Below are 26,290 nucleotides of genomic sequence, written 5' to 3' on the forward strand. Positions count from 1 at the left end.
GTATTAGACTGCGCGTTTACTTGTTAATACAGGACATAAGAAGAATTGGTACATTAGTAGTATATGGTGGAGCAAGATGACTCGAGCTCATTCATCACTCCGAGCTGGGAGACCTGTATAGAGGAACGTAGAGCTGAAGAAGAGATATACAGCTATGAAGAGAAATTGAGATCAAGTCAATGTGTAAAATCACATGAAAATAGAAAAGTGATCATGATGGTTACCAAAGTCGAAATGATGAATGAAGAATTGAAGGAAAGAGCAAAGTCATTACAAGTCATCATCATACATACGAGTCGATCTCAGGCGGTAGAGTCTGAGAATCGAAATAACACGCCGTCTCAAGAGACGGGCCCACAGTCATCGTGTGGAGGTCAGAATAGCCGTCGTACCCGTGGGCCATATCGGCCTCCATGCCTACTTGAGGGTGGCTGTCAGCTGGTGCCGAAGGCAACCCGTTGAAGACCACCTCATCCGCAGATACTGACAATGGCGCAGCAGCCACATCTTCCCCTATTGTGTCCTGGTCAACAGCATTCTGGGCATTCTCAAGAACAAATTCCTCTTGCTGCACCATCCAGTGCTTCAATACTTCCATCGGCGGGTGATTGCCGCCACCCTTACCACCTCGCTTCTCACTGTCTTTCCCACGTCCTCCCCGTCCGCGTTGGCACGGGTTGAAGTGAGTACGACGGAGATGGGCAGCGGCGTTGTAATTAGCACCATACCGTTTCCCATTCCGACAAGCCTTGCAGTTGGCCAGGAAGGTCTTGCCGGGAGATATATCCACACAGACCCAAACCTTACGGACCACTGAGTGCACCCGTTCAATGTGTCTTCGCAGCTCGTGCTCCCCGTGGAAGCCATCTGGCTGGTCATTGCACATGTGGCAGTACGTTTTCGGGCGCGGAGGCCGTTGTATCGAGGCCTTAGGGATGGCCGCAACTTCTTTCGAAGTGCCGTCGGACGATGAGATACGAATCATCTTGTGCTGCTCCACCAGCTTCGCTGGAGAGGTATTGCGCGACTCAAGTTTCGGTGCAATAGGTCGCGTACCCTGCACAATTTGTTCTTGAGTCCTTCGCACCGCTCTTGACTGCTGAGAGGCAGCCGAACTGTTGCTTTCAGCAGACATGGAAGGCTTCATCTCTGTAGCAGGGGTTTCTGGCACATTTGAGGAGAGAGGGGGGTAGAATGAAGTCGAGGAGGGTGCTGAGCAGGAAAATGGAAGAGGAGCAGAGTCAGTGAAGGGAAAGGTGACGGGTTGCAAGGCTTGCTGACTTGAGTAGTCATGGATTGGAACAGTAATAGGGGAAACAGAGGGCATGAATTCAGTAGAAGGCATGGAGAAGGGGAAGCTGGGGTTTAGATTTGGTCCGGTGGAGTCAAATCTGATCATGCCCAATCCACCACATATGGAGTCGGTAGTAGTACTCCTGGTCATCTCAACTGCTGCTGATGGCAGTGGCGCCGGTTGATTGGCCAGAGATTGATTCGACAAATCAGTAGGGTCTGTCGGAAACTCCGGTATTGATGCTTGCAGTTGATGCTGGAGTCCATTCGAAGCAGGATCCGCAGAAAGGGCCAGCGACAGCGTAGATACGTTTGACCGGTCCTGAAAGTCGTCCAAGCACTGCCTAGCATATTCGGATGGCGAATATTCGTTGACATGGTCAAGTCGAAGCTGCGAATGCTGAGGTCCGTAGGATTGCCGATGTCCCAAAACACCTGGGGCCAGTGGTTTTCGGTGAGAGACCGGAGTCTGCTGACTCTGCGATCTAACCATGGCTGTGTGCCGGACAGAGGACCCAGTAACCGATGGAGGGAGGGAGAAGTCGTCCGTCCGAGAAGCCATTCCAGTAGATTTCAGATCGGTTTCGGGAGCCGCTGGCGAAGACACGTGAGAAAGCTCACGAGTCAGGTCAACGGTCACTGGTGGCTCCGGAGTCTGCCAAGTGTCAATCCATGGACTGCCGGGCGGGGAGTCAAGAGAAAGAGGGTGGAGTAGCGCAAGAGAAACATGGTGGGTTATGAACGGAAGGTGGAGAAGAGGCGGGAGCAGGAGACCAAGATAGATCACATACGGTGACTCGTCGTTTTGTCGGAGGAAGACCAGAACCAGGGAGAGTCCGAGGAGTATCCTGTCGAGTCCGTTTCCCAGATTTCTCGAGAGATGAACCAGTGTCGGGAATGCCAGAGCCGGGAACTGGACGGTAACTGGATGACGCCGTTGCCGGTAAGAACTGGCTCAACCGCTGACTCCAAAGATGATTGCGCTCTGATTCCGGAAGGTGAGAGTGTCGATCCAAAAAAGCGTCCCGATACCCGGAGATGGCCCTTGTGAAGAGTTCGTCGTCGGCCATGGTGACTGCCATGGCAGGGGGATGCTCCTTTGCAAGCGCCTCTCCAACAGAGCTCATGGGGGGATAGCTGCTATCAGTATCACACAAGGTTGAGGAAGAGGGAATTAATCTATATGATGAGCAATTAGCACCACAAATAAAACAAAGAATGAGCAATGTGAAATGTGGACGAGACAGGGCAGACGCTTGACGGGGTTCGGGGAAGTAGGAAAGGCTAAATGTACCGATAGATAGACAAAGGCTATGAACAGGCAATTTGGTATCCAGGCGCGGCGATGAGGGATCAGTGGCTGTGAGGAAGAGAAGACAATAATGGATTGCCAAAGATGCGATAATGCTCGAGATGTATACCAGGACTGAGTCGGGGATGGTTATCGCCAAGATGAAAGAAAGGGTATTGAGTATTGAGTATTGAATGAGAAGAAGATGGCGAAGGGGAGGGATGGAACTTAAATGAGAACAGAAATGGGAGGGTAAGATCGATTTGATGGCGAACTATCCCCACGGCTCGGAGGTGCAGTAATGGAATCTTCTGAAAAGTCAAAAGGGACGGAAGATCTGTCAGAAGAGAAGGTCTGAATCTGGACGTTGAAACTTGGGGAGCGACCAGGGTGGAGATCCTAGCTCAACCTGGGTGGGATGGGATGGACTATGGATGGAGTAATTCGATAGATGGTTTATCTGGATTTATTTTCGAGATAACAGACTAAAGAGCATACTAGAACAATAATAGATAGGTACCTAGTTAGTTGGTTGGTATTATGGACTACTACTGCTACTACTCCCTACTAAGGAGCAAGCTACGATACTTACTTGGGTGATAGATCATATGGATCATGTGTCGGTGGATCAGAGGCAATCATCGATGGAGATTGACGATGAGGTCCACGAACTTTGGCAGAATCGAAGGTCTGGAACACTTCTGGCTTCTTTGGCTTCATACAATTGGGTTAGAGAAGAAGCCAAAAGTTTCGCGTATTTTTCTTTTTTTTTCCTTTTCCCCATTATTTTCCAAATTACTACTATGCAGATATCGGTTTGACGTCGTCACTTCACATTAACTCGTCCAAGCCAACCGATGAGCAGGACGCCATCGAAAGGTGGATAAGGTAAGCTTGGGAGTTACAGAAGAAGGAAAGCTCAACTCCTAACTATAGTTAGTTGATAGTTGATCGCTACTTTATCAGGGCAAGGTACCCAAGAGCCTAAGGCACTAACTTGCTTGGTCTAGTTCAGGTCAAATGGATTCAGGATCTAGGACGGAGTACGGAGCACTACAGATATGGAGTGTGAATTGTCCCGTCCTCGATCGGCGGAAAAGGGGAGTGTGACCTGTTAGGTAAACTCACAGTACCTGATCACTGCTAACTGGCCAACGTCCATAGCGCAGGGATCCAGAAAAAGAAAGCTCCAGTTGTTCGCGGTGAAATGATTAGGTCCCCTTTTAGGCTTAGAGTGTCTAACCTATCTTGAAAGACCCAGGTGGTGACGACAGTGGTCAGAAAATGTTATCCTCGAAAAATACAGGGTGAACACGGTGTCTTTCAAAAGTGAGGCAGCCAAACGGATTACGCCAACCAAACCCGGGCCACCAGGACAGCAGGAAAGGAAACAGGATGCATTACAGAGTATTGTCCAATCCTCCAACTCTCAAAAATCAGTTCTTGAAATGAAGAAATACAATAAGAGACATTTACTGCTACTATCATCAGTGTGATTGGTTGTCATCACTATTATGGTGTCCTGAGACCACCAAAAGATCCAGCAAGATTTGTTGTTGTTGTAGTGGCCAGGATTACTTGTTAGATACATTTTGTGTAGTCTTCGATTCATGTGCCCTATCAAAGTGTTAACAGATGATGATGAAAGTGTGTTATATCCCCTTCATGATTCTTTCTGGCTATCCCCTTCAGCGGATAGCCGTCATGGCTGGAAATACTTCCATTGTCCCTGAGCGCGCCTACAGCGGTACCAACGAGATCGCAAAGTATCGCAGAGCCTTTGGGTTAAGTCCTTTCCATGGCCACCTCCGAGCCAGCGTAGTTAGGCTCAGCAGTGTCAGCAACCCTTCGAGCACATAGTACTGCCACAGTTTGCAGACCAGCCGGAAGTGACTTGACTGTACCCTTCGACTCGAGGTCTGCCACGTTGCTAGACTACACCGTATCGGGATCCGTCATTATCCTGCTGCCAGTCGCCGGGCATTTTAGGCCAACTCTGCGTTCAGATGACGCTCTAGCCGGTGGGCAGACATGGTAATCATACCCTGAGTATTTTCGGGCGCTTGAAGTCAAGCCAGGAGCGGTATTGCGAAGTGTTGTTCCTCGAAAGGACTAAGATGGCGACGATGCGAAAGTTGACTTAAACGAGAATTTAGTTCCTGAGGCATCAATTGTTCTGGCTGCCCAAATGACCCTTGTGTGCAAGGCACAGCAGTCTCCAAAAATGACTCCACCCTTGAGTTTGCATCATTTACCTGTCGTCACCCATGCCTTTACAGCGGTGAGATGTCATCTTGAGCGGTCGCGAGAATAAACCCGTTCCGACCACGGAACTTTCCCGTGTACCATTCGGAAGGCTCCCAAGGGTCATATGCCTGGCTACGCGTGGCGGCCGTCCCCAACTTCAGGCCATTTCCAAGGACATTTTGGGAGACTCTCTACTAAATTACGGGGTATGTGCTCGGTGCTCACGATGTCCCTGGAACTTGGAAGTCGCATCTATCGCTTCTTTCTTGACAAGCACATCGGATGGCGATCCTGCCACTATTGACCGACTGACAATTCTAGGTTTGAAGTGGAGATCCTGAGCAGCAAACATTCTCACGTGTTGCACGTGATCAGGTCCATCTGCTGTCATGGTCTCCGTGGTCCATATTTCTGTTTTTTCGTACTCGGTAGTATGCCGTCTCGGAGATGCTTTGCAACAACCACAACCTAACTGCGACTACTCTAATCGGCCAAAGGGGCTCGATACTTCACTATTTGGCCGAGTTCTTAGTACTACCTGTTCTCTAGTAAACCGTCTTGCTTTCCTCACAGTCACCGCTATCCAAGTGGGTGTATGGTCTGCAAGTCTTTCTCCTTTTCTGATGGATACTGTTTCGGCTACCGGGGAATTTCGTTTCATCTTCCAGATCTCAAATATGGAGCACAAAGCCAAGCCACGAGCCAGGTAGATGAGGTCACCGTTGGCCTTGATTCGGCCTGACGGCTACGTAACGACCATGATCGGGGGAGCGTCGTATGAATGGAGTCAGTAGTACAGCGTTGTAATTTGTTGCTGACAGTGGTGCAACATGGTACACACTCTCCCGTGTTGGTATCTAGAACAAAAGGGTCCCAGTCAACAAGGGGTATCTACGGAGCGCCTACTTTCTAGAGATAGCCAAAAATAGGCTCGACGGTGACGCTATTCTCTACCTACTTTCGTGGTGGCTTTGCTAAACTTCTGTACATTGGACCAGAAGTGACTTCCTTGGCCAAGTGGGGCCACCATCCGGCGTAGATCACACACATGTATCAGAAACCCTTTGTAGACGGAAATCAGTTGGCCATCGCATCCCCTTTCACATTTGGCTACTTACTCTATGGCTACTACCATCCATCAATCATAGCAGTTTCAAGTGCGCATGCCCATACAATGATCATTTTGCTAGAAATCTTTGCAAACACGGAGAGGTAAAGCCACGGCGGCAGGGGGCTTATGACACATCTTGCTCGAATCAACTACTGAGCAGGGCGCACGAGATAATTGAGTATTATGTTCACAAGAGCGAAGCCTCATCTTACCTCAGGACACTGGGTTAGACAAAGAACAAACTCAGATCTTGCTCATAATGTCGTGGGCTGTAAAGTGCCTCAGCCAGCCTCCAGCTTGAGCATGTGCAAAGCCAAATGCCCGAACCAGAACTTTCTGCCTGAAGGCCTCAAAGTACAAGGTTGAACAGGTCATCATCAACATGGAACTAATCCTCCATGTCTACATGATATCAATAAGTTAGAGTTCCTCGCCTAGTTTGGCTATGCTGGTGTCCCAATCTGTCGACCATCTTCTTTTGGCGAAGTACATAAGGTGTAGGATTTCTGTTCTCTGATGAACTGGTCAACTTTCGCCTTCGTCTAGGTTCATCTCTGACTTAGCAGGCTATGTCGGCAGACAGATTTGGAAGGCTGACATATGGCTCAGCTCTGGCCTTGTCGCAAAGTTCGCCTTCATATAAGAAGTGGCAAGGCACCATTTTTTCATGTTTGCCCAATGGGTATCTACAGGGTCAGGTGTCGACAGACACCTCTTCAGCCCGTCTCGTCTTGGTGAGGCTCAGGCTACCGTGTTATCGATGACGCGTCTAACTGAGGGTTGAGAGGCAATCCGGCGAGGGCTCGAGCATTAAGACAACATCCTTGCAATAGCAGGGCGTGATGCAAAGTGACACCGTGCTAAGGAGCCCAGGGTTTTGCGCTCAGGCCTGTGGAGAGTCGGTTTGTGATGTTTCCGACTCTCCCTGAAGACTTGCTATTACTTGAGTGAACAGGTAGAGCTTTGGCAAATTCCGTTTTTGAGAAGGTAGCATTTTCGTCTAAGCATCGTGGTCTTTCCATTGTCGGGACTAAGCGACCGGTTGATGCTTGGACTCTTTCGCGCTTTTCATTCATTGGTCAAACTTGGGTTGCGGCGATATTGCAATCAGCCCATGAATACCTAGACAATATTCAAATCAAGTCATCTCTTTTTCGGACTCAGGCAGTACAGAGTGAAGTACCTTCGTTCGGCTATACAAATTCTCGTGGTCATCTGAAACCCCTGCGAATTCGTCTTTGTGCGGATACGTCAAATTTACAACTTCATCATGAGTTGGCTTGGTCAGACTCGTCTAGGACGAAAAACCCCTCGACTGTCGACTCGCCCTTATAACCGTGATGGGATGCTCAAAGATGTCCTTGATCCTGTGATAGATCTTCTGCCATCGTCGCTTCGCATGACGGACGAATGACTGAGCATCCATACAGAGGAGTTTATTTGACAACGCATCCATCGCGGATACAAATCCCCGATGAGTGGATCTCGGAGGGATCAACGCGGAGAAGGTTGCCATTTTATCTGATGGCTAATGGTGCCGACTTTTCTCGTGCTTTGTGTTATGTGCAGGGGAGTGCCTCTCCTTCGACTGTATAACATTTTCCATAAGCCTCTCTGCCGTCGATGAACGATTTTGACAGGAGTTATGCCCGTACAGTGTCAATATAACAACTTCCAGCATCCCCAGTACTCACTCCATAGCGGAGCAGATAGATTGCGTCATATTATAGGACCTATGGGGCACTCCCCGCGGCCAGTTCCCTGTACAAACGACTCCAGTTCATCACAACATTCGGAACTCAAATATAGATCGTCAACGGTACCCGAAATCAGATTATTAAGAATGGGACACGAAGTAGCGAAAAAAGTAGGACTCATTTTCGAAGGGCCAAATGGGATTCAGAGTTGACAGTTGAATGATACGGGTATGTAAGTCAAATTATATACTTCTGGCGGGCCGATCTCAGTTGGCCACCAGGACAAGGGTGCCTGTCTTTTAAGACAATCGCCTTCAATCCAAACCACGAGCGACTATAAGGTGTACCAGAAAGAGCAATCCAAGGATAGATACCCAGACGTCCATCATGCTGGAAATGGGTGGAACTGTCTGCCTGACGTCAGATCGCCACGCCTTAAGTTTGGGTCTTCCATACAATCGCAGTTTCCGCTGGAGATTAACTCGGGAGGGAACTACGGATAGCAGCAGCTTGGGTCCTTCGCAGGCAATATTTAAGAGAACCATCGCTCTTTCATTCTGATCATCACTTCTTCATCTATCGCAGCTGGGATAATTCCGATGGTAATTACGATTTGACCTCAGTTGAGGATCAACTGTCGCATTTGCAAACAGCACAGAAACACGTGATAAATTTAAGGCGTTGCGGGCTCCAGCCACGTCATAGGCCCTTTTCCGCTCCGCTTCTGAAAAGGAGATAACGGATTCTTGGAGAAAAGGAGGAGCAACATTTCGCCTCGATACCACCAGATACCAAATTCTCAACATCCCCTTTCGTATCGACCATCACTTTCCCCTCTTTCTCTTACACATTGCGACCTCGACATGTCCGACTCTACTCTCTATCTCTACACCTCCCTCACTGCGGGGTCATCCCACATTGTCACCGCCACTGCACGGTTGGAGACGATTCTGAAGGCCAACAAAATTCCCTTTCGCGCAATTGACGTGGCTACTGATGAGGCCGCTCGTAAACTGTGGGGCCGTCGTTCCAAGGGTAAAAAATTGCCTGGACTGGTGAAGTTTGGCACTGTTGTCGGTGTAGGTCATTCTGATACCCCCTGATGAAAGGAGACACAGCTATCGACGGAGCTACGTGACTAATAGTCTTCGCTCATGTAGGATCTAGAGGACATCGAGGAGTGGAATGAGTACGGTGAGCTGAGGATGCACATTGATAGCGTGGAAGACTTCGACAGCATTCCTGCCACCAGCTACCCTGTCTCTACCTCCCAGACGAACACTGGATCTACCACCCCTGCTACCCCACAGCCTCCAGCACAGAGCGCAACCCCGAAGCAAAGCACAATCAAAATTCAGAGCCCACCGGCGAAGGAGAAAAAGGATGATTCCGTGACGCTCGCCTTGCGACAGGCGGGCGAGGAGGCTGCGGCAAAGGCCAAAGGCAACACGGGCGCAGAAGTCAAGAAGGACAACACCGCCGCAGATTCTGAACAGCAGAAGGGGCAATCCTCGAGCAGCGTGGAGAACAAAGGAGGAGAAGAAACTGTACGTCGGCGATCGGTGGTTCCTGCGGAAATTGTCGGCGGCGTTGGAGGCCGTCCACCTTTGAGGGTGCCCGAGTGCGCCGCAGAATCATCTGCCAATTTCCATGCTGATAATGCTGAAGCTCTAGGATTGGTTCAACATCACCGCGGCTCCATTGTCTCCGCAACTTCCCCAGAGGAAATGGAGAAGGTGGCTCAGGACTTGCGCAAATCTATATCTGGCGGGCACGAGGAAATATTGGCGGCTTTGAAGAACGAACATGCGGAGCGAGCAGGACAGGACGAGACAATCGTGGAAGAGTCAGATGGCGAGGATGACAAGCCTGATGAGAAGAGTCATCGCAAGGAAACCCAAAATCAGGATATTAAGGATGCACCTAAGGCGACAGTGACCGTTGAAGATTAGGGCATGGTTACAGTCTCTTCGAACATGGTTCAACCTCAAAAGAATTTTCCTTGCGTGATTCCTTCGTGTATGATACCAAGTTGCATTTCTTACTCGCTGTCTGTCTCATACAATGCGTGATAATATCCATGAATGCTTCAAATTTAGATTATCTTATGCCGAGTTTACCGGCTTTTTTTTTCCCAGCCCGACCACTGCGCCCCAATCACATCGGAATTGCACACTGTACCCCTCTAGAGAATGTAAACAATATTGAAAATAAAAAATTATGATCTTTCTATATAAAGGTTTATGTTCATGTCTGGCGGCGCTTGTCAACAGCTTCGCGCAGTTTCGCAATGACGTCGGCGGGGTCCTGAGCGCCAAACACCGCCGAACCAGCGACGATAACATTGGCACCAGCATCCGCAGCCTGGTCAATTGTTCCCAGCCCCAAGCCACCATCAACCTCAATGTTCAGATCCGGGTACCGCTCACGGAGAGCCTTCACCTTGGGAAGCTCGGAGGCCATGAACTTCTGACCTCCGAAACCGGGGTGTACTGTCATAACGAGAACCATCTAAAGCAACAATAACTCGTTAGTATGAAGTACAGTAGCCTATGCGTATCCGAACAATGGAAGCTTACATCTGGCCGTTCCTTCTCATCCTTATTCTCCAGGATATCCCATAGGACGTCGACAGGGGTATCGGGCTTGATGGCAATGCCCGCCTGCATGCCCTGGTCGTGGATATAGCGGATGAGTTCCTTCGGGCTTGTCGGACGAGTGGTCTCTTTGTCTTCCGGGGTCGTAGCGGCGACGGAGGAGACGGCGGCCTCGTAGTGGAAGCAGTATAGATCGCATCCGGCGGATTTGAACTCCTTGACCCATTTATGGGGCTGTCGAGGCATGTCAGCATGTTTCTCTCGCGAGATTGAAAGCATTGGGGTGAACTTCATTACGAAGGGTGCTCGCTCACCTCCATGATCATCATGTGGCAGTCAAAGGTACCCTTTCCAAGGGCCTGGGTTGGGCGGTCCACATGGGACCGGATCTTGGTGACAACGGGGGCGCCAAAAGTTATGTTGGGGACGAAGTGGCCGTCCATGATATCAACGTGCAACCAATCGGCCCCTGCGCGATCTTCGTTGAGCACTCATTGCCCAGGACTGCAAAGTCCGCGCTCAGGATGGAGGGAGCTATGATCGCTGGAGGAGACATGGTGGGGTAAGTGATAGAGGGGCTGTAGATGCTACTGAGCAGTTGGGAGAGGGAAGATGCGTAGTAGCAGTGTATGGGGAAATTGTAGTAGAGGTAAAGCTGTACAGAGTGATTTACAGCAGGGAGAGCTTTCTGGAAAGTTGCAGTCCTAGCTAGCTAAACAAGAAGGGAAAAATAACATAAGTAGCGTTGATATCACCGCCGGTCGACGTCAGTCCGACGATGGCAATCTGGTCGCCGATAAGGGCTAGGGTCGTGACCTTCACGTGGGACGTGGGATAGATCCGCCCGTGGGGGTTTCCAGCCTGGATGCCTGAACCGGGGTTGAGACTTAAACCATATCAACAAATGATCACGGGAAAGCATCACGATGGAACGTCGACTGCCACTTCATCTCGAAGTCGATAGTTTCTATCCATCATTGGCTCTTCATTAGGATTATGGCCCAATGAGCTGGTATTGTTGTTGTCTTCTTGGAGTCAATAGCTCCGATTTTAACCGCCCTTTCAGACTATGATGAGGGGAAAGGATAATTCAAGCAGAAAACCTGCGGTAGACCACTGGAAGGAATTAATATCAGGGAACAATTTCCATCAGGGAGGCATTGATTGTTGAGTCGTCATTCTGCCTGTCCGTCTGCTCGAAGCCTTCTAAACATAGCCACTCGGCGCTTGCGTCGCACCAATCAGTGCCCTTCCTCATGTGAACAATATGCAAGTTCACCTTGAGCGCTTCGTTGCAGAGCACTCGAACTTTATCATCATCCTAATTGGTGTGCTCAAGGTTCAATAGCTCCGAGATCCTCCCTGATTCGGTCAAAGATGCCTGGGCTGTTGTTATCGGCGACGCGCCTGCTACACAACCACCAATAGTGGTACTTCTACCAAGCCTTTCTCAGGGATTCCCTGTCCCAAGGTGCGCGATGGTGCAGTAGTTTCTGCACGGGTTACTACTGGTGTGAAATGATGATGAGATCCTCAGATCCCCGCGCCTGCCTCCGGGTATGTGGTTCTATTTATCAGCGTCGTTCGCTACAACCTCATGTTCTGCGCCTGGTCCTCAGTCGTGTTGCGCTCTTCTTCTTTTCTGCGTGTTTTGATCGTGCCTTGAGCTCTGGAAGCTTGGGCTCCGTTCGTTGACATCCTCCTTTGATTTATTAATACTGGGCAGACCCGTTGATCGGTGTCGCCTGTGATTGAGATACCCTAGAAGTACCGGTTGATTTCTCTCACTTCCGCGGATTATAATCATTGAAAGGAGGAGTTTAATCTGATAGCGGAATCAACAGTCAATACTGCAGCACGAGATGGCTGACGCTTCTCGGGCTTCAGCGAGATGCCCGCCCTCTCGGCAGGTCCGAGGGACGAAACTTAATACCATAATCGAGGAAGTAAGCGAGGGTCCGGACTCGGACAAAGTTGAGAACAATGGTGCTGGGTTTCATTCGATCACCTCAGGTCCGCAGCTGAAGCTCGTGACCGCGGGTCTTTCTAGCCTTTCCCTCTCAAGGCTGAATCGTCTTCGCTCGCCGTTATCTGCAGGGACGATGTCATCTTGCTCGGACACGGAATGGCAGCGACAGATGCAGAGCTTGGATGATCTGTATGATGTTACGGATGAGGACTCCGAGTTGAGCGACGAGTGCACTTCATTCTCAAGCTCCCGACCGACGAGCCTCACAACTCCCACTACAAGGAATTCAATGACCTCTCCACTGAATCGGAATCGGTACCCAAGCCTCACAATACCCTCATCGACCACGTGGCCCTCGCTGCATACTGCGCCAAAGAGTTCTCCAGTTCCCCAACGCCGCCGCCGAAGATACCAGTCTCACCTGCTGCTCTGTCCATGCTTGCGAGAACTGTACCGGCTCTGAATGCGCCCCCATCTTTGGATGGCAGTGTATCTTCGGACCAGGTCTCCAATAGCAGCGAGCCAGTAACTCCAGACTTGCAGTCCCTTCCAGATACCGACTGGGACGCAGACGTGCAGGTGCGGCCGGAAATGATAGACAGTCGACATGCGGACATTGACACCGATGGGATCGACCCCGAAGTTCAAAGCATTGAGATAGCCATTGAGAACCCGGATGAAGATTGGCAACACGTTCTCGGCAGCTTTCCACCCATTCCCAGCCAGGCTACATTGCCGTCGGATGGTGGCGTTTTCCTCCCTGAAGATGCCCTCGCAACTTTGAGGCACATCCCACTGGGTGGTACACCGGAGCCCTGGTCAGAAACATCTGCGCAGAACGAAGAGATGTGGCAGCTCGAGCTACATGTCGAGCGTCCTCGCAGCGCTGATGATGCGACTCCAGCCTCAGCCCTCTCCGGATACAGCTTCAGTGGGCTCAGTATACCTTCTCCCGGAGGATTCTTTGCGTCGCTTGGTGCTCGAGCTCGTCACACTTGGTCGATTCCTAGAACTGCTATGCCGCCCTCTTCTGCCATCGCGGAAAGTTTCTACAACTTGCCCTTTGGCCGCGATGATGGAGAAGTAGTCGAACAAATCATTGAATGTCCCGAGCGATGCACCGAGGAGCAATTAACTGCGACCTATGTACCCGAGGGACCTCCAACTGCAATCAAGATACCGTCGGAGGCGTCATCGTTCCCCTTGGACCATCGAGACAGCCCTGTGAGCCCAGTAGCGGATGCAGTACACGAGATTTCAAGACCCGTCACCTATTGCGAAAGCCAGGATCGGGACGAAGACTACGAGGAAGAACTGAAAAGAAAGGCAATGTCGAGTCTGGATCGGACGAGTGTCTGGTTGGCGGCGCAGCAGACCTATCTTGCTGCGCTCCGCGAAACTAATCCTGTCAACTCCTTGGAGAATGAAGACTCGGACGCACTCGAAGGGGTTCGAGATGATGGTGAGCAGAACGACCCTGGATTATGTCGCAAAAAATCTGTCCGCTTCGCCGAGTCCGTATCTGAAGCAGCCAGACCACCTTCTGCCCTGGCGAGTAAAGACTCGATCTATTGGCGAGGCTTCCAATCGGTGCTTGGGCTTTCGACTCGTCGAGACAGTTTCATTCATCGGAGCACGCGCTTTGACGCTGCGCAGTCAATTCGATCAGGTTTGCTCAGCATGCATATCAACTGTTTGTTGGGGAATTATGAGCTTGTGCGCCCTCAACGACCTCCCTACAAGGGTCCATTCTCACAGGCTCCTCGCAATTCTGTACTTACGTCGGTATTGGCAGAAAAGGCGCAATTCTCCATCCTGGAGAAGGAGCAATTGGTCTTATCTCAGCTTCGTCCGCCCATGTGGGCCATGGATGCTCTCAGGTACCTGAATGGCGGCCACCTGGTCACCAGTCCCGCCAGAAGGCGTCTTTCCACAGCAACTGCACAACCCGCGCCTCCCCAAAGACCTAGAGGACGCCGGGTGAGGGTTTTGGACCTGGGCGGACACGCCTCCTGCGAATGGGCATGGCAGCTTGCTCATGATTATCCCAACGTTAAAGTCTATACTGTGTTTACTGAGCACCAAGCAGTAAACCAAGGCATCAAAGGCCCGCCTAATCATTGTCAGATTCCTGTGTCGCAACTTTGGAAACTACCGTTCGCGGACAACAAGTTTGACCTGATCTCGGCCCGGTCACTGCCTGCCTTGCTGAAGAACGAGCGCCCGGTCGGGGAGACGCAAGATGAGTACGACCTTTGCCTACAGGAATGCCGCCGCTGCCTCAAGCCGGGCGGCTATCTGGAGTTTTTCGTCATGGACGCCGAGATTTCCCGCGCAGGACCGTATGCCACGGCTGCTTCGGTTGAGTTCGCCTTCAACCTCAAAACTAGGGGCTATGACCCGTTGCCAACAAAGAGCTTCCTCGGGCGCTTGCGCACCGGGGGCTTTGTAGGCATGAAGAGGGCATGGATGTTTCTGCCTATGGGAATGGAGCCTGTAAAAGCACAACTTCCCAGAGAGACGCCAGACCCCCGAGTCAAGAGCTGGGTCGACGAATACGAAGCTGTGCACGGGCCTGTGGGCAGCACGGCCGACATCGCCAGCGTGACAGGTCTCTTTGGAGGCTGGATGTGGGAGCAATGGCTTCTCAAGTTGCAAGTCGAGATGGGTCGTGAGCGACACCGGTTGCTCGAAGGTATCGGTAGTGTTTTTGATGAGGGCCGCAAGAACGGCGCAGGCTGGACCTGCCTGTCTGGATGGGCGATGAAGCCGAAACGCAAGACGCCGCCCTCGCATCTTCGAACCGGTTAACTGTTTTGTTTGATCTGAGAACTGGTTTCTCGGACTACACTCCCTTTGATGATGATTTATGTTAGTTGGATCGGTCTTATAGTTGATACCCCTACTGCCCTGGTGGCGGTCTATAATGTAATAATGATTGAGGACTTCCTGTAACACATGTCTGATACATCTTGTCCCGCGGGATCTGTTCTAGCTCAATTGAATATTTATGCCACCTGCTACGTATATCATCAGCGCAGAGATGTAGACACGCTTGCTGTGTAAGACCTCAGCCATATGTTTTTGCTGATAAAAATTTCCATTGTACAACTAGTCGTCATATAAGTCCTAATCACCATGTCGAATTGGCTGTTACCCATCGACAAATACCTTTGGTGTTATTCGTGTGCCTGCTGCTAAACCAGAGATACAATCACGTGATGCGACTGCTGAGTTCAACCCGACCAACGCAATGCGACATGAAATTCAAATCCCCAACTTCAGAACATTTCACCCTTCGCGTTTCTGGTCCTCATCAAAGAGGGACACGGGAGGCAGTATACCACCCATTAACAAAGCCTGTCAAGCAATGCGATAGCGCCTGGTTTTTCCCTTGACTACCCCTCCATCGCCTTAACATCGCAACCATGCTTTTCTTCAGGTATGCCACTAAGAGCTATACCTGGCTCGTCACCACCTTTTGGCTGGACCTATAGCTCACATTATATGGCTCTATAGTTTTTTCAAGACCCTCACCAACCAGACCGTCACCATCGAGCTCAAGAATGACATTCGTATCCGCGGAACCTTGAAGTCGGTCGATCAATACCTCAACATTAAGCTCGACGATGTCGACGTCCTCGATTTGGACAAATACCCTCATCTCTCCTCGGTGAAGAACATGTTCATCCGTGGTAGCGTGGTCCGATATGTCATGCTGCCTCGGTCAGAGGTCGATGTTGGTCTTTTAGAAGACGCTACGCGGAGAGGTACGTCGTGAGATACTGCGGGTTCGGCATAGCTGAGGCGATTTCTTTGCACTGCTGGGCTCTGGGGTTCTAGCCTGGGTGAACCATATCATCTCTGTTAAACGGATGCTAACTGGTAATCTCTCAACAGAGGCCGCGAACCAAGCCGGAAAAGCTCGGTGATCGGTGATTGAAGTCTGCTTTTCTTCGAGGCTATCTGTCTATGATGATGCATATCACACAATTAACTCTTGCATGATCGCTCACGATGCGATCTCACTTATGTTCCACGAACGAATCGATTGCGGGCGAGTGCTACAAGTTGGACCGGTGATAGTGGTTGAGAAATATGATACCACACGAGGGCGTATTAATGATTTCAACGGGCGAAAGAGCGGTTATTATATGCTTCAGTTGCCTTCTGACAGCTGGCTTATATCCTCAATGGTGATCGGACGTTAGAACAGCTCTCAGACTTTGGAAGGGAGTCCGAAATGCCCCAACAAGATTAAATCTGTTAATCAGGTTCATTAACCCACGAAACACATATGCTTATTGTACACTTTCTGTCAAATGGTAGCAAATGTAGTTGGATCTGAGGGTGTCTTGTAGAACGTACAGAAACCGGCACTCAAGCCCATATATGCACGTGACCTCGCGTCGCGAGAATCAGGATTCGCCGCGCCGGCCGCGCCCTTCTGCTTTGGCTCCTTCAACCGCCAATTTCATGACTGATGACGAGACGAATTTGTGTCTTTCCTGAACAAGAGTGACGGGAAAATTCCCTGCTTTATGTGAATACGGAAGGCATGCCCCTGGAGCGAGATAAACGAATTGTCATCGTTATACCGACGACGACGTGCCCGCAAGACCCCGCCAATTTTCCCCGAAGTCCTCTCAAGTATCCGTTTGAAGATCGACAATGGCGGGCACCCAGGGGCGAAAAGGATCTACTCCGTCGAAGACACCATCTGGCTCAAAGCAGAAAACGCAGGTGAAACGGAATGCCAGTCTGTTGAGTTTCTTCCAGAAAGCCGACGGACCCCCGCAAGCTACCTCTCGCCAGCCTCGAATCACGCAGTTTACAACCAAGGTCGAGCGTTCGAATGGCAGCGGTAATAGTCCCATTTCCTTACGCAGGCAAGGTAGCTCTCAAGCAAGTAATACGGCTGGGAGTCTCTTTCTGGAAGATAAGAATGGTTCGAGGTCATTGAAGACGGGAGCTGGTATTCTGGACTCTCGCGAGTCTAGGTCGAGGACACCGGATGATATCTGGGGAGATGAGGACGGAAAGGAAGATGTGCTAGAGCCAGAGAATGAGAGGTATAATGAGAACGGAAACTCGGTCAAGCGACGAAAAGTGGACTCGTCCCCAGCGGTTGATCAGGGCGATGATTCCCGTCCATCCAAACCTACCAAAGCCCGGCAAGTCAGTGGTCCTTTTATCGATGAATCAGACAGCGATGAGGATCTGGACGACGATCTGGGTGCCTTCGGAGAAATAGACCAGGGGGAACCGAGCTTTAAGAGGACCGTGGCCGGAGACGAGGAAAAGAGTCCCACAAGCAGTGTTGATGTTAACCCGGCACTTAAAGAGCAACCGTCCGCTGTCGCCGCACCCTCATTGGTAAGAGAAGCCACGAGTTACGCAGGAGACGATGAATTCGCAAATTTTGACGATATAGAAGACGATAATTTCCTAGAGGACGACAATAGCCTTGATCCATTTTACGCGGACGAAGATGCCGGCGAGAAGGCAGATTTTCTTGACTCAAATGTCATGGATGATTCCTTAGGGATCAACGATGTTAGCGAATGTTCTGGTGATGAAGGCCCTATCTGTCCAATATGCCAGTCAGATCTATCAGGGTTAAGTGAGGCGGTAAGATGCCGGTCTTGGATTCCTATTTTTGTCGAACCTTGGACTAATTGTTGCAGGATGTGAGCCTGCATGTGAACGATTGTCTCGACGGGAAGCCTACGGCTAACTCAGCGGAAACACTTTCGAACGCTCCGAAGCAAGCCCCCCTATCGCGGTCCGATCGGGCTGCAGTTCCACGACCAGCTCAAGGTGACCCATTCTCGTCAGACGGTACAAAGCCAAACTCAGCTTTCTCGAAGATTATGGCTGGAAACGCTGAAGATGCCGCTTGGGCGACTGCTGCAGCAGGAGAGATTGCGTCTCGCGGGAAGCAGGCCTATCAACGGACTTGTCCGTTCTACAAGATTCTTCCTGGGTTTTCCATCTGCGTGGATGCGTTTCGCTATGGCGCCGTGGAGGGCTGTAACGCCTATTTTCTCAGTCACTACCATAGTGATCACTATATGGGTCTCACATCGTCCTGGCGACATGGCCCTATTTACTGTAGCAGGGCTACGGCTAATCTGCTGCGCCAGCAACTCAGAGTCGACCCCAAATGGGTGGTAGACCTGCAATTCGAAAAGAAGACAGAGGTCCTTGAAACGAATGGCGTGCATGTCACCATGATCGAGGCCAATCACTGCCCTGGGAGTGCCATTTTCCTTTTCGAGAAACAGACGGGATCCGGACCATGTGCGAGAGTACAACGAATCTTGCACTGCGGAGACTTTCGAGCATCTCCCACACATGTGCAACATGCGCTTCTGCGTCCGGAAATAGATGACCCTACTACGGGCAAACGCCGTCAACAGAAAATTGACGTTTGTTATCTTGACACGACGTATATGAGTCCTAAGTATGCGTTCCCCAGCCAGGAGGATGTCATCGAAGCATGCGCGAATTTGTGTGTCAGTCTCGACCAGAATCCGGAAAGGGGTGTCGGTCAGAGTCTATTGCAGAAGGAAAGCTCTGGTGCAGGGAAGGTTATGAGCCGATTCTTTTCTGCGATGAGCGGATCCCGTGGCAACTCAGAGAAACAGGCCGCACAGGCTCAGGGACGGTTGCTTGTCGTTATAGGGACATATAGTATCGGCAAGGAGCGGATATGTCTTGGCATTGCCCGAGCACTCAAAAGCAAGATATACGCCACTCCAGCCAAGAAACGAGTGTGCGCGTGCTTAGAAGACCCGGAATTATCCTCACTGCTCACCGATGATCCGACTGAGGCTCAGGTGCATATGCAGACGCTCTTTGAGATTCGTGCAGAAACCTTGGCCGACTACTTGGACTCAATGAAGCCGCATTTCTCGCGCATTGTAGGCTTTCGGCCGACGGGGTGGAATTACCGTCCGCCGGCAGGTCGAATGCTGGACAACCCGCCCGTCTCCACAGTGTTGCACTCACCGCAGTGGAAAACGCCGTTTTCGGCACGCGATCTGACACCTCAAAGAGGGAGTACGCGGGAGAGCGCGTGCTACGGGGTACCCTACAGTGAACACAGCTCTTTCCGTGAGCTGACTATGTTCTGCTGCGCCTTACGGATAGGGCGGATTATCCCGACCGTGAATGTGGGTAGCCGGAAGAGTCGGGAGCGAATGAAGGCATGGTTCGAACGGTGGGAGGCCGAAAAGAGGAAGAGTGGACTGTACCGAGTAGAGGGAGAACGATGGTAAATGTGCACCTACTGTTGTTAAGAGATGTACATAGTCCTAGGCTGCATATATGACCGGTCTCTCTACTCTCTGATATATCATGTACATATTTGGATATATAGATTGAGATGCTCCACACCATTTACTACCAGTACAAGTCCCCTTAAGCTCAGCTGTAAATATGCAAAGATCTGCAATTTATTGGGAGTAGTCTGTATCGTCTGCATCTTTGACACATTTGGGATCAGGCATCCAGGCAGGCAGGCCGGCCACGAGACCACTTGTTCTTCCTCCTCTCCATCACCAATATGAACCTCCAATTACAAGACAAGGTTTGTCTTAGCCACTTTTACCACCGCCAACAAGATGATCGTCAACCCCACTCTTGATACTAGCACCAAGAGTCAAAAACAGAATAACCGAGCGGTGAAGCGGTGGGGAGCGCAGTGTCGGGGTCGAAGATCGGCTGTTGGCCTAACCCCAGACTCCCGAACCCCAGATCCGTCATTTGGATAGCCTCGGGGTTCCCCTCTTCCGTTCCAATCTTCCAATCCATAAATAGACCGCATCACTGCAGTGTCTGCGATGGTTTGTTGGCAGACTATATCATCAGCAGAGTGCCATGGATTAGATTTTTTGGCTCTTTGTGATCGAGTTGAGTCTGTCTTTGAGAGAATCCTGGCCGTTTTCGTTTATCGCTCTTTAGCGTGCAAAAGTGTTTGTCCGAACTAGCTACCAAAAAGGTTAGTCCGCCCGGTTTTGAAGCCGTCGATGTGCGCTTAGCTGCAATTTGATGGCAGCCCTATCAGACCATTGCAACACAGCATAGCATCTACATCGGCACTGACTAATGGTTAAGCAATCCTGCTTGGAACTTGCAGATTTGCAGATTGAAATTTAAGATCGGCCCACTATGATCACCGAGCTCCTCACCCCGCAGACCACAGGTTTTATCCTGCTGGGTCTGCTCGCCGCTTACTACATCGTTCCGTACCTGCAGAAATGGCACCTACATGATATTCCTTCTCCGAGCTTTGCTGCCTTTAGCAACCTCTGGCTGCTCCTGCAGGCCCGTAGAGGTCATCGGTTCCTGAAGGTGGACGAGGCCCACAAAAAATATGGAAAACTCGTCCGCATTGCGCCAAGACAGGTCTCCATTGCGGACGACGCTGCAATTCAAGCTATCTACGGGCACGGAAATGGCTTCCTCAAATCGTATGTGGTATCCCCATGATTTCTTCCGAATTTCTACTTATTACCTCTATAGCGATTTCTATGATGCCTTTGTCTCGATCCGTCGCGGTCTTTTCAATACTCGCGACCGTGAAGAACATACCCGCAAGCGCAAGACTGTCTCTCATACCTTCAGTATGAAGTCCATTGGCCAGTTCGAGCAGTACATCCACCAAAACGTCGAGCTGTTCGTTCAGCAGTGGACCAAGCTCGCCAAGCTCAATGGTAACCCCCGGTCCGGCTATGCCACCATCGACGCTCTCAATTGGTTCAACTATCTGGCTTTTGACATCATTGGCGACCTTGCCTTTGGTGCTCCCTTTGGAATGCTCGAGAAGAGCAGGGATATTGCCGAGATGCGCAAGACGCCTGACTCGGAGCCCACCTACGTACAGGCTGTCGAGGTTCTCAACCGCCGTGGTGAGGTCTCTGCTACTCTCGGCTGTCTCCCCCGACTCATCCCCTATGCCAAGTATCTCCCCGACCGCTTTTTCAAGGATGGCATTCAAGCCGTTGAAAATCTGGCCGGTATCGCCGTTGCCCGTGTCAATGAGCGCCTCAAGCCGGAAGTCATGGCGAAGAACACCCGTGTCGATCTTCTTTCTCGCCTGATGGAAGGCAAGGACTGCAACGGCAACAAGCTCGGCCGCGAGGAACTCACTGCCGAGGCCTTGACACAGCTCATCGCTGGTTCGGATACTACCTCCAACACCACCTGCGCGATCCTCTACTGGTGCATGTCTACCCCCGGCGTCATCCCCAAGCTCCAGAAGGTCCTCGACGAGGCTATTCCCGACGACGTCGATGTTCCCACGCACGCCATGGTCAAAGATATTCCCTAGTACGTCCCATCCCACCTATTCCTCCTTATCTTTTCATTTTTACTTTTTGTCACTTTGCTAACTATCATTTCCAGCCTGCAATGGGTCATCTGGGAAACTATGCGCATCCACAGCACCTCCGCCATGGGCCTTCCCCGTGAGATTCCCCCGGCAACCCCCCAGTCACCATCTCCGGCCACACCTTCTACCCCGGCGACGTCGTCTCCGTCCCCAGCTACACCATCCACCGCTCCAAGGAAATCTGGGGCCCGGACGCCGAGCAATTCGTCCCCGAACGCTGGGATCCCGCCCGCCTTACCGCGCGCCAAAAGGCCGCTTTCATTCCCTTCTCCACCGGTCCGCGCGCCTGCGTCGGCCGCAACGTCGCCGAGATGGAACTGCTCGTCATGACCGGTACTATCTTCCGGCTCTTCGAGTTCGAGATGCAGCAGGATGAACCCATGGAGACGCGTGAGGGCTTCCTGCGCAAGCCTCTTGGTTTGATTGTCGGGATGAAGCGGCGGGCTGCGCATGCTTCTGTTTAAACACCACCAGTTGAGTCGAGCAATATGCTGGCTGGTGGAATTCTAGGATGTGACTTGGGAGGAATTAACTGTTGGAACGGGCCCGCGATAATGCAACGAATTAGCTGTAAAAGAAGAACCTTTCTCCTTTCTTCTCTCTTGTTTCTGTATACACAGTTCACTCTATTCGGTGTGATCATTCGCTTACGCATTGTTGATATCTTTCGAGGTGGGGTTTTGGGGGGGTTCTTTTTCCGTCATCTGCATGATGCCGTTGAGCAGCGCTCCTGCTGGTGCAGAGGGCAGTATAAAAAATATGAAGTCCTACAAAGTAATCTAAACTTCCGTCTCAGTAAGGCTTAAGTTGTTGTCAGATTATGAGTATTATGACCCTGAACTAGCTCCATACAACCATTAACGTAAGTCATCACATTATTATCATTGCCATGGGTTGCATGTCCAGTCCCAGCAGGACGACATAACAACCAAACAAGAACACTACAGAGCCTCCACAAACATCCTCACGGCTCAGACAAACACTGCTCCACCTGTATTTAAACAGGTCGCATGTTCTGAGTCGATGTGCACTGTGCACGGCATCAAGACCAAGAGGTGGGACCGAACTTCTCACCGTCTGGCAACACAACCTGGACGGCGCTACCAGAGGCATCCATGGTGTCCGCGGCGATGTTGGTACCCCACCAGCTTGGGAAACTCGTGTCAGTCAATTGAAGTGTGAGGAAGATCAGGATGGTGCACAGCGCCAGGCCGACGTCCAATCCTGCTGACAAAACGTAGGTGTAGTGCATCCACCATCCGCGGAAACGGTTGCGGATGTATCTGTTAAACACAAGACCTACGATACCCCAGCTGATGTAGTTCAGTGGTGTCGCAGGGGGAATCAGTCCTGCACCACCGAAGATGACGGGCGCGCTGAGGTACCGGATGGGACTCTTAGGCCAGTAGCGAGCCCCGAGGTAGATGGCGACGGGCAAAATGGCGCCAGCGAGCCAGAACCACATGAGGCCGGAATATATCTGACCGGGAGAAAACATGCGGGAGGGGCCGATGACACCCCAAATGATGGAAGCATTGAAGAATACGCGGCCGTTGGGACAGCTGTAGTGGTTGGCCTGTTCTGGGTCGCAGACGTTGTTGATTGCTCCAAGTGCCCAGTTCATCGTGCATATTTGGACGATCGAGGACCACAAACAGGCGACCAACTGTCCGGCGAAGGTCACGCGAGGCGGGAGCTTCATGTAGTGACCTAAGTTGTACTCAAGTCAGCTCTATGATCATGCTAAATTTGTCGTCTCTTCTGTTTTGACAAATGACATACCCAGCTTCATGTCCTGGCAAAAATACAGGCCCTGCGACATGGTAATGTACCCGTAGGTCTTGAAGAGCATCATCGCCATAGGGCGTCCCGGCTGCATGTAACCAATGATGAACTCCGTAATGACGTTCAGTCCGATCTGAATGTTGGTCGTCGCCTGTACGAGACCAATGGGCACAAACCACACAGCGGCGACGATCAAGGAGACGAAAAAGGCCCACCAGGACAAATGAGTCGGATAGCCCAGTACAACGCCTAGGCCCATTGCGATCATGACCAGTGAAAGCACGGCATACCACCACAATGGGACGGTCTTGAATCGGGACATGAGACGCCCGTGGACGTCTTCCTCCTCCTCACCGAACTTGCGGAACCGGGCCCACAGCTCCTTTCCATGAAAGAGCCCAGTATGAAGGAGTACGGCGATCATGGAAGCAAAACTCAAACCATAGCTCAGAGCGAATGTGGTGGACAGGAAAAGGGGCGAATACTGTTCGTACTTGGCTTGATCAAACTCATAGTTTGGGGTGAGAATTTTAGACACTTGGTACCGGTGGGCAGTGTTGTCGTAGCTGTTCGAGTCGCTAATGGGCAAGTACTTGCCGTACCACATACCACTATAGTGCAGGCCCATTGTGGTGATCCAGAAAAATATCACCATACCAATCAGAGTATTCATGTGCGCATGCCACGGAGAGATCAGGGGACTGAAGTTGAAACCAGAGACCTGTGTCCAGTCAAAAGTGATGGGAACGAGGGAAAGCCCGGTCCAACCACCAAAGAGCTGGTTGATGACCGGGTTCTGGGGCTTGATCCAGGTGATGAAAGCGAAGGCACTCAAGAACGGAGCAATGTATCCGGGGAACCAGTACCAAACGAATGATCCGATCATGCAGTACAGAAAGAGACGGTACTTTCCAATTGTCCATCCGGAAACCTTTCGTGGATCGGGCTTTGAGCGATCATGCAAAGCAGTAAAGAGCGCAGAGTTAATGAGGGTAGAGGGCCAGATCATGGCGGCTGGCGTGACAAGGAACCGATAGAAGAAACCAGCCAAGCCAAATCCTAGAGTCTGGGTAGATATGCACAACAGAAGCTCAAAGGCCCAACTGAACCGCTGCTTGTAGAAGGCTCTCTGAGCGAGCAGCACATCCGTCGCATAAGCAGCACCACCAGCAAAGGTAGCATTGGACATGATGACAATAAGAGCATGCTCCTTCTTGCTGAACGGTCCAGGGTTGAGGTTGCAATCGATGCCAAAGAACTTGAACTGCTTGCTGGGCATTACCTTATACCAAGCCACCCCAACCGGGTAGGCGACGACCTGGATCACGTACGAGGGGATGACGATGTATGGCTGGCGCATAGAAAACAGCATGTTGAGAGCTGAACCAAGCGTCGCGAACACCAAGCCAATAGTCCAGGCACGGATTGTGTTTGTGTGTCCACCTTCATCGTAGTTTGGAACCGCGGAGCGAACCTCGACGTAGGGCGAATTTTCCATAAGTTCGTGGGCAACGCCAGCACGAGTGCCCTTGTCGTCCGTGTTCAGGGCCTCATCGAGCTCCTCAACCACGTCGTCAGGGAGATTGGGATCCCACTGATGTTGCTCCTTGATATGCTTGAGATGCTTCAAGACCTCATCGGGCGCCGTCTCGTCCGCCAGGGAATTGTCGCTGACGGCGACGGTGGGCTCGACGATCTTCTCCTTCATCCTGAGAGGATGATCGAACGGTTGGAGTCTGTGGCAGATAACAGAGGAGGATCTTCAATGCAGGATGTCTGCAATGGATAAGAGAAGCAGTGATAGTGGAGCAACGCCGTCGTGAGAAGGATCCACCTCAGGTTGTTCCCATACACGATCGACAGGGGAGAGAACTGGATGATCAGAGAAGGATGAGAGGGGGAAGAGAAGGGGGAGGAAGGTCGGACGCGAAGCAGATGCAGCGGGTCACGTTATATAAGGAAGTGAGAGTGGTGCGCGGTTGAGAACCATCACTGACTGGAAACCATCACCCCAGCAGGACTCGCTATCCCCATTCCAATCAGATATCCGACGGTAACCCGCCATGTTATCTCTGGATACTTTCATTTACTATGATTTCAGCCACTCAAAGATCATATCTCAAGGAGGGATGGGTCCCGCCGTCCGCCACCGAGAGAGTAAGTCATTTGCTCTTGCCAGATGTTACCCTGATAGGTAACCAGTTAATAAACGCATGGTCTGATCGATTATTAGCTCTATGATGGGCGATTCCAAAGTGAGTCTCGACACGTGTGAAAAACGAAGGATTCGACAATGATATCTTCCCATTGGAGGAACCCGACCGGTTGGAAGTCTTGGGTTCCATCCATGAAAGACATGAACCTAGACTGCAAGTTATCGGCGAGACAGTCACGGAGCTACACTAGCGCCCCTGTTGCCATGGCCGGAAAGCGGGCGCAACCAGAGCTTCGTCTTTCTTATTTCTGGAGGGCAGTGCCCCACCACGCTGATGGCGCCAGAGAAACTGACGGGCTAAGGGAGAAATGAGAACGCTCAGAAGCTGTCCAATACTGATAGCAGCGTGCGGGAGCCCTAGTATCGCTCCGCAGTTCATTAGATGTTGGAACGACTTCTAATTGCCCCGCCGGAAGTCCGAATCCATGTCCAGGTCGTGCAAGGTCTCAGGGATACTCGACGGCGTCTTTGCTCAAATCAAATTGGTTTTTCACATTCTCCCCTCTTCCCAGGTTGCCTTCCAATTACTGACCGTGGGGTAAAAGCCAGGACCGATCGAATTCTACATCCCTCTTGCGGTCTTGTCGCTTAAGCCCCGATCGACATCAGCAGAAGGCAATACTTCGGGGCTATCCTTGATTACACTGAAGTCAAGCGACCAACGACAAGACTAGATGGTGGGGGCTGG

The 26,290-nt window shown here is 51.1% G+C and overlaps 9 protein-coding genes across 9 annotated transcripts; 5 read left to right on the forward strand and 4 right to left on the reverse strand.

The window, feature by feature from the left end:
• Positions 1 to 283: 283 nt before the first annotated feature.
• On the reverse strand, positions 284 to 2,420 carry P174DRAFT_361254 (uncharacterized protein; the record flags this gene model as incomplete). The annotated part of the gene is made up of 2 exons (XM_024821771.1): positions 284 to 1,948; positions 2,085 to 2,420. 2 exons carry the CDS (start codon positions 2,418 to 2,420, stop codon positions 284 to 286), a joined length of 2,001 nt encoding a protein of 666 aa, XP_024687941.1.
• A 5,482-nt stretch (positions 2,421 to 7,902) lies between these two features.
• P174DRAFT_46424 (uncharacterized protein) lies at positions 7,903 to 8,343 on the reverse strand. The gene has a single exon (XM_024830360.1). The coding sequence runs from the start codon at positions 8,182 to 8,184 to the stop codon at positions 7,954 to 7,956; it is 231 nt and encodes a 76-aa protein (XP_024687942.1). The 5' UTR covers positions 8,185 to 8,343; the 3' UTR covers positions 7,903 to 7,953.
• On the forward strand, positions 8,055 to 9,776 carry P174DRAFT_437793 (uncharacterized protein). The gene is made up of 2 exons (XM_024826387.1): positions 8,055 to 8,718; positions 8,800 to 9,776. Exons 1-2 carry the CDS (start codon positions 8,503 to 8,505, stop codon positions 9,589 to 9,591), a joined length of 1,008 nt encoding a protein of 335 aa, XP_024687943.1. The 5' UTR covers positions 8,055 to 8,502; the 3' UTR covers positions 9,592 to 9,776.
• Positions 9,777 to 9,886: 110 nt separating this feature from the next.
• P174DRAFT_417031 (ribulose-phosphate 3-epimerase RPE1) lies at positions 9,887 to 10,679 on the reverse strand (the record flags this gene model as incomplete). The annotated part of the gene is made up of 3 exons (XM_024824567.1): positions 9,887 to 10,150; positions 10,219 to 10,470; positions 10,551 to 10,679. The coding sequence occupies 3 exons, from the start codon at positions 10,677 to 10,679 to the stop codon at positions 9,887 to 9,889; spliced, it is 645 nt and encodes a 214-aa protein (XP_024687944.1).
• Positions 10,680 to 11,633: 954 nt separating this feature from the next.
• On the forward strand, positions 11,634 to 15,016 carry P174DRAFT_447860 (uncharacterized protein; the record flags this gene model as incomplete). Its single annotated transcript, XM_024828706.1, has 2 exons — positions 11,634 to 12,401; positions 12,452 to 15,016. The coding sequence occupies exons 1-2, from the start codon at positions 12,099 to 12,101 to the stop codon at positions 15,014 to 15,016; spliced, it is 2,868 nt and encodes a 955-aa protein (XP_024687945.1). The 5' UTR covers positions 11,634 to 12,098.
• A 468-nt stretch (positions 15,017 to 15,484) lies between these two features.
• P174DRAFT_437796 (Sm-like protein LSM2) lies at positions 15,485 to 16,498 on the forward strand. Its single transcript, XM_024826388.1, has 3 exons — positions 15,485 to 15,647; positions 15,725 to 15,975; positions 16,106 to 16,498. Exons 1-3 carry the CDS (start codon positions 15,634 to 15,636, stop codon positions 16,135 to 16,137), a joined length of 297 nt encoding a protein of 98 aa, XP_024687946.1. The 5' UTR covers positions 15,485 to 15,633; the 3' UTR covers positions 16,138 to 16,498.
• Positions 16,499 to 16,677: 179 nt separating this feature from the next.
• On the forward strand, positions 16,678 to 19,617 carry P174DRAFT_383106 (DNA cross-link repair protein PSO2). The gene is made up of 2 exons (XM_024823145.1): positions 16,678 to 17,836; positions 17,893 to 19,617. Exons 1-2 carry the CDS (start codon positions 16,877 to 16,879, stop codon positions 19,486 to 19,488), a joined length of 2,556 nt encoding a protein of 851 aa, XP_024687947.1. The 5' UTR covers positions 16,678 to 16,876; the 3' UTR covers positions 19,489 to 19,617.
• Positions 19,618 to 19,888: 271 nt separating this feature from the next.
• On the forward strand, positions 19,889 to 22,374 carry P174DRAFT_437798 (cytochrome P450). Its single transcript, XM_024826389.1, has 4 exons — positions 19,889 to 20,682; positions 20,735 to 21,541; positions 21,617 to 21,678; positions 21,705 to 22,374. The coding sequence occupies exons 1-4, from the start codon at positions 20,381 to 20,383 to the stop codon at positions 22,064 to 22,066; spliced, it is 1,533 nt and encodes a 510-aa protein (XP_024687948.1). The 5' UTR covers positions 19,889 to 20,380; the 3' UTR covers positions 22,067 to 22,374.
• A 28-nt stretch (positions 22,375 to 22,402) lies between these two features.
• On the reverse strand, positions 22,403 to 25,418 carry optB (small oligopeptide transporter, OPT family). The gene is made up of 2 exons (XM_024828707.1): positions 23,385 to 25,418; positions 22,403 to 23,312 (listed from the first exon to the last, which is right to left on the reverse strand). The coding sequence occupies exons 1-2, from the start codon at positions 25,093 to 25,095 to the stop codon at positions 22,645 to 22,647; spliced, it is 2,379 nt and encodes a 792-aa protein (XP_024687949.1). The 5' UTR covers positions 25,096 to 25,418; the 3' UTR covers positions 22,403 to 22,644.
• Between the last annotated feature and the right edge of the window lie 872 nt (positions 25,419 to 26,290).

The sequence above is a fragment of the Aspergillus novofumigatus genome (genome assembly GCF_002847465.1).
Source record: "Aspergillus novofumigatus IBT 16806 chromosome Unknown P174scaffold_1, whole genome shotgun sequence".
Lineage (NCBI taxonomy): Eukaryota > Fungi > Ascomycota > Eurotiomycetes > Eurotiales > Aspergillaceae > Aspergillus > Aspergillus novofumigatus.

Excerpts from the sequence above, each read along its gene's own strand:
- P174DRAFT_46424 (XM_024830360.1), bottom strand. The coding sequence starts at position 8,184 with ATGGTTCTCTTAAATATTGCCTGCGAAGGACCCAAGCTGCTGCTATCC.
- P174DRAFT_437793 (XM_024826387.1), top strand. The coding sequence starts at position 8,503 with ATGTCCGACTCTACTCTCTATCTCTACACCTCCCTCACTGCGGGGTCA. Across the intron at positions 8,719-8,799 it reads AGTTTGGCACTGTTGTCGGT|GATCTAGAGGACATCGAGGA; the intron begins GTAGGTCATTCT and ends TCGCTCATGTAG.
- P174DRAFT_437796 (XM_024826388.1), top strand. Across the intron at positions 15,976-16,105 it reads AGAAGACGCTACGCGGAGAG|AGGCCGCGAACCAAGCCGGA; the intron begins GTACGTCGTGAG and ends ATCTCTCAACAG.
- P174DRAFT_383106 (XM_024823145.1), top strand. The coding sequence starts at position 16,877 with ATGGCGGGCACCCAGGGGCGAAAAGGATCTACTCCGTCGAAGACACCA. Across the intron at positions 17,837-17,892 it reads TATCAGGGTTAAGTGAGGCG|GATGTGAGCCTGCATGTGAA; the intron begins GTAAGATGCCGG and ends TAATTGTTGCAG.
- P174DRAFT_437798 (XM_024826389.1), top strand. The coding sequence starts at position 20,381 with ATGATCACCGAGCTCCTCACCCCGCAGACCACAGGTTTTATCCTGCTG. Across the intron at positions 21,542-21,616 it reads ATGGTCAAAGATATTCCCTA|CCTGCAATGGGTCATCTGGG; the intron begins GTACGTCCCATC and ends TATCATTTCCAG. Across the intron at positions 21,679-21,704 it reads CTCCGCCATGGGCCTTCCCC|TCACCATCTCCGGCCACACC; the intron begins GTGAGATTCCCC and ends GCAACCCCCCAG.
- optB (XM_024828707.1), bottom strand. The coding sequence starts at position 25,095 with ATGAAGGAGAAGATCGTCGAGCCCACCGTCGCCGTCAGCGACAATTCC. Across the intron at positions 23,313-23,384 it reads TTGCCAGGACATGAAGCTGG|GTCACTACATGAAGCTCCCG; the intron begins GTATGTCATTTG and ends AGTACAACTTAG.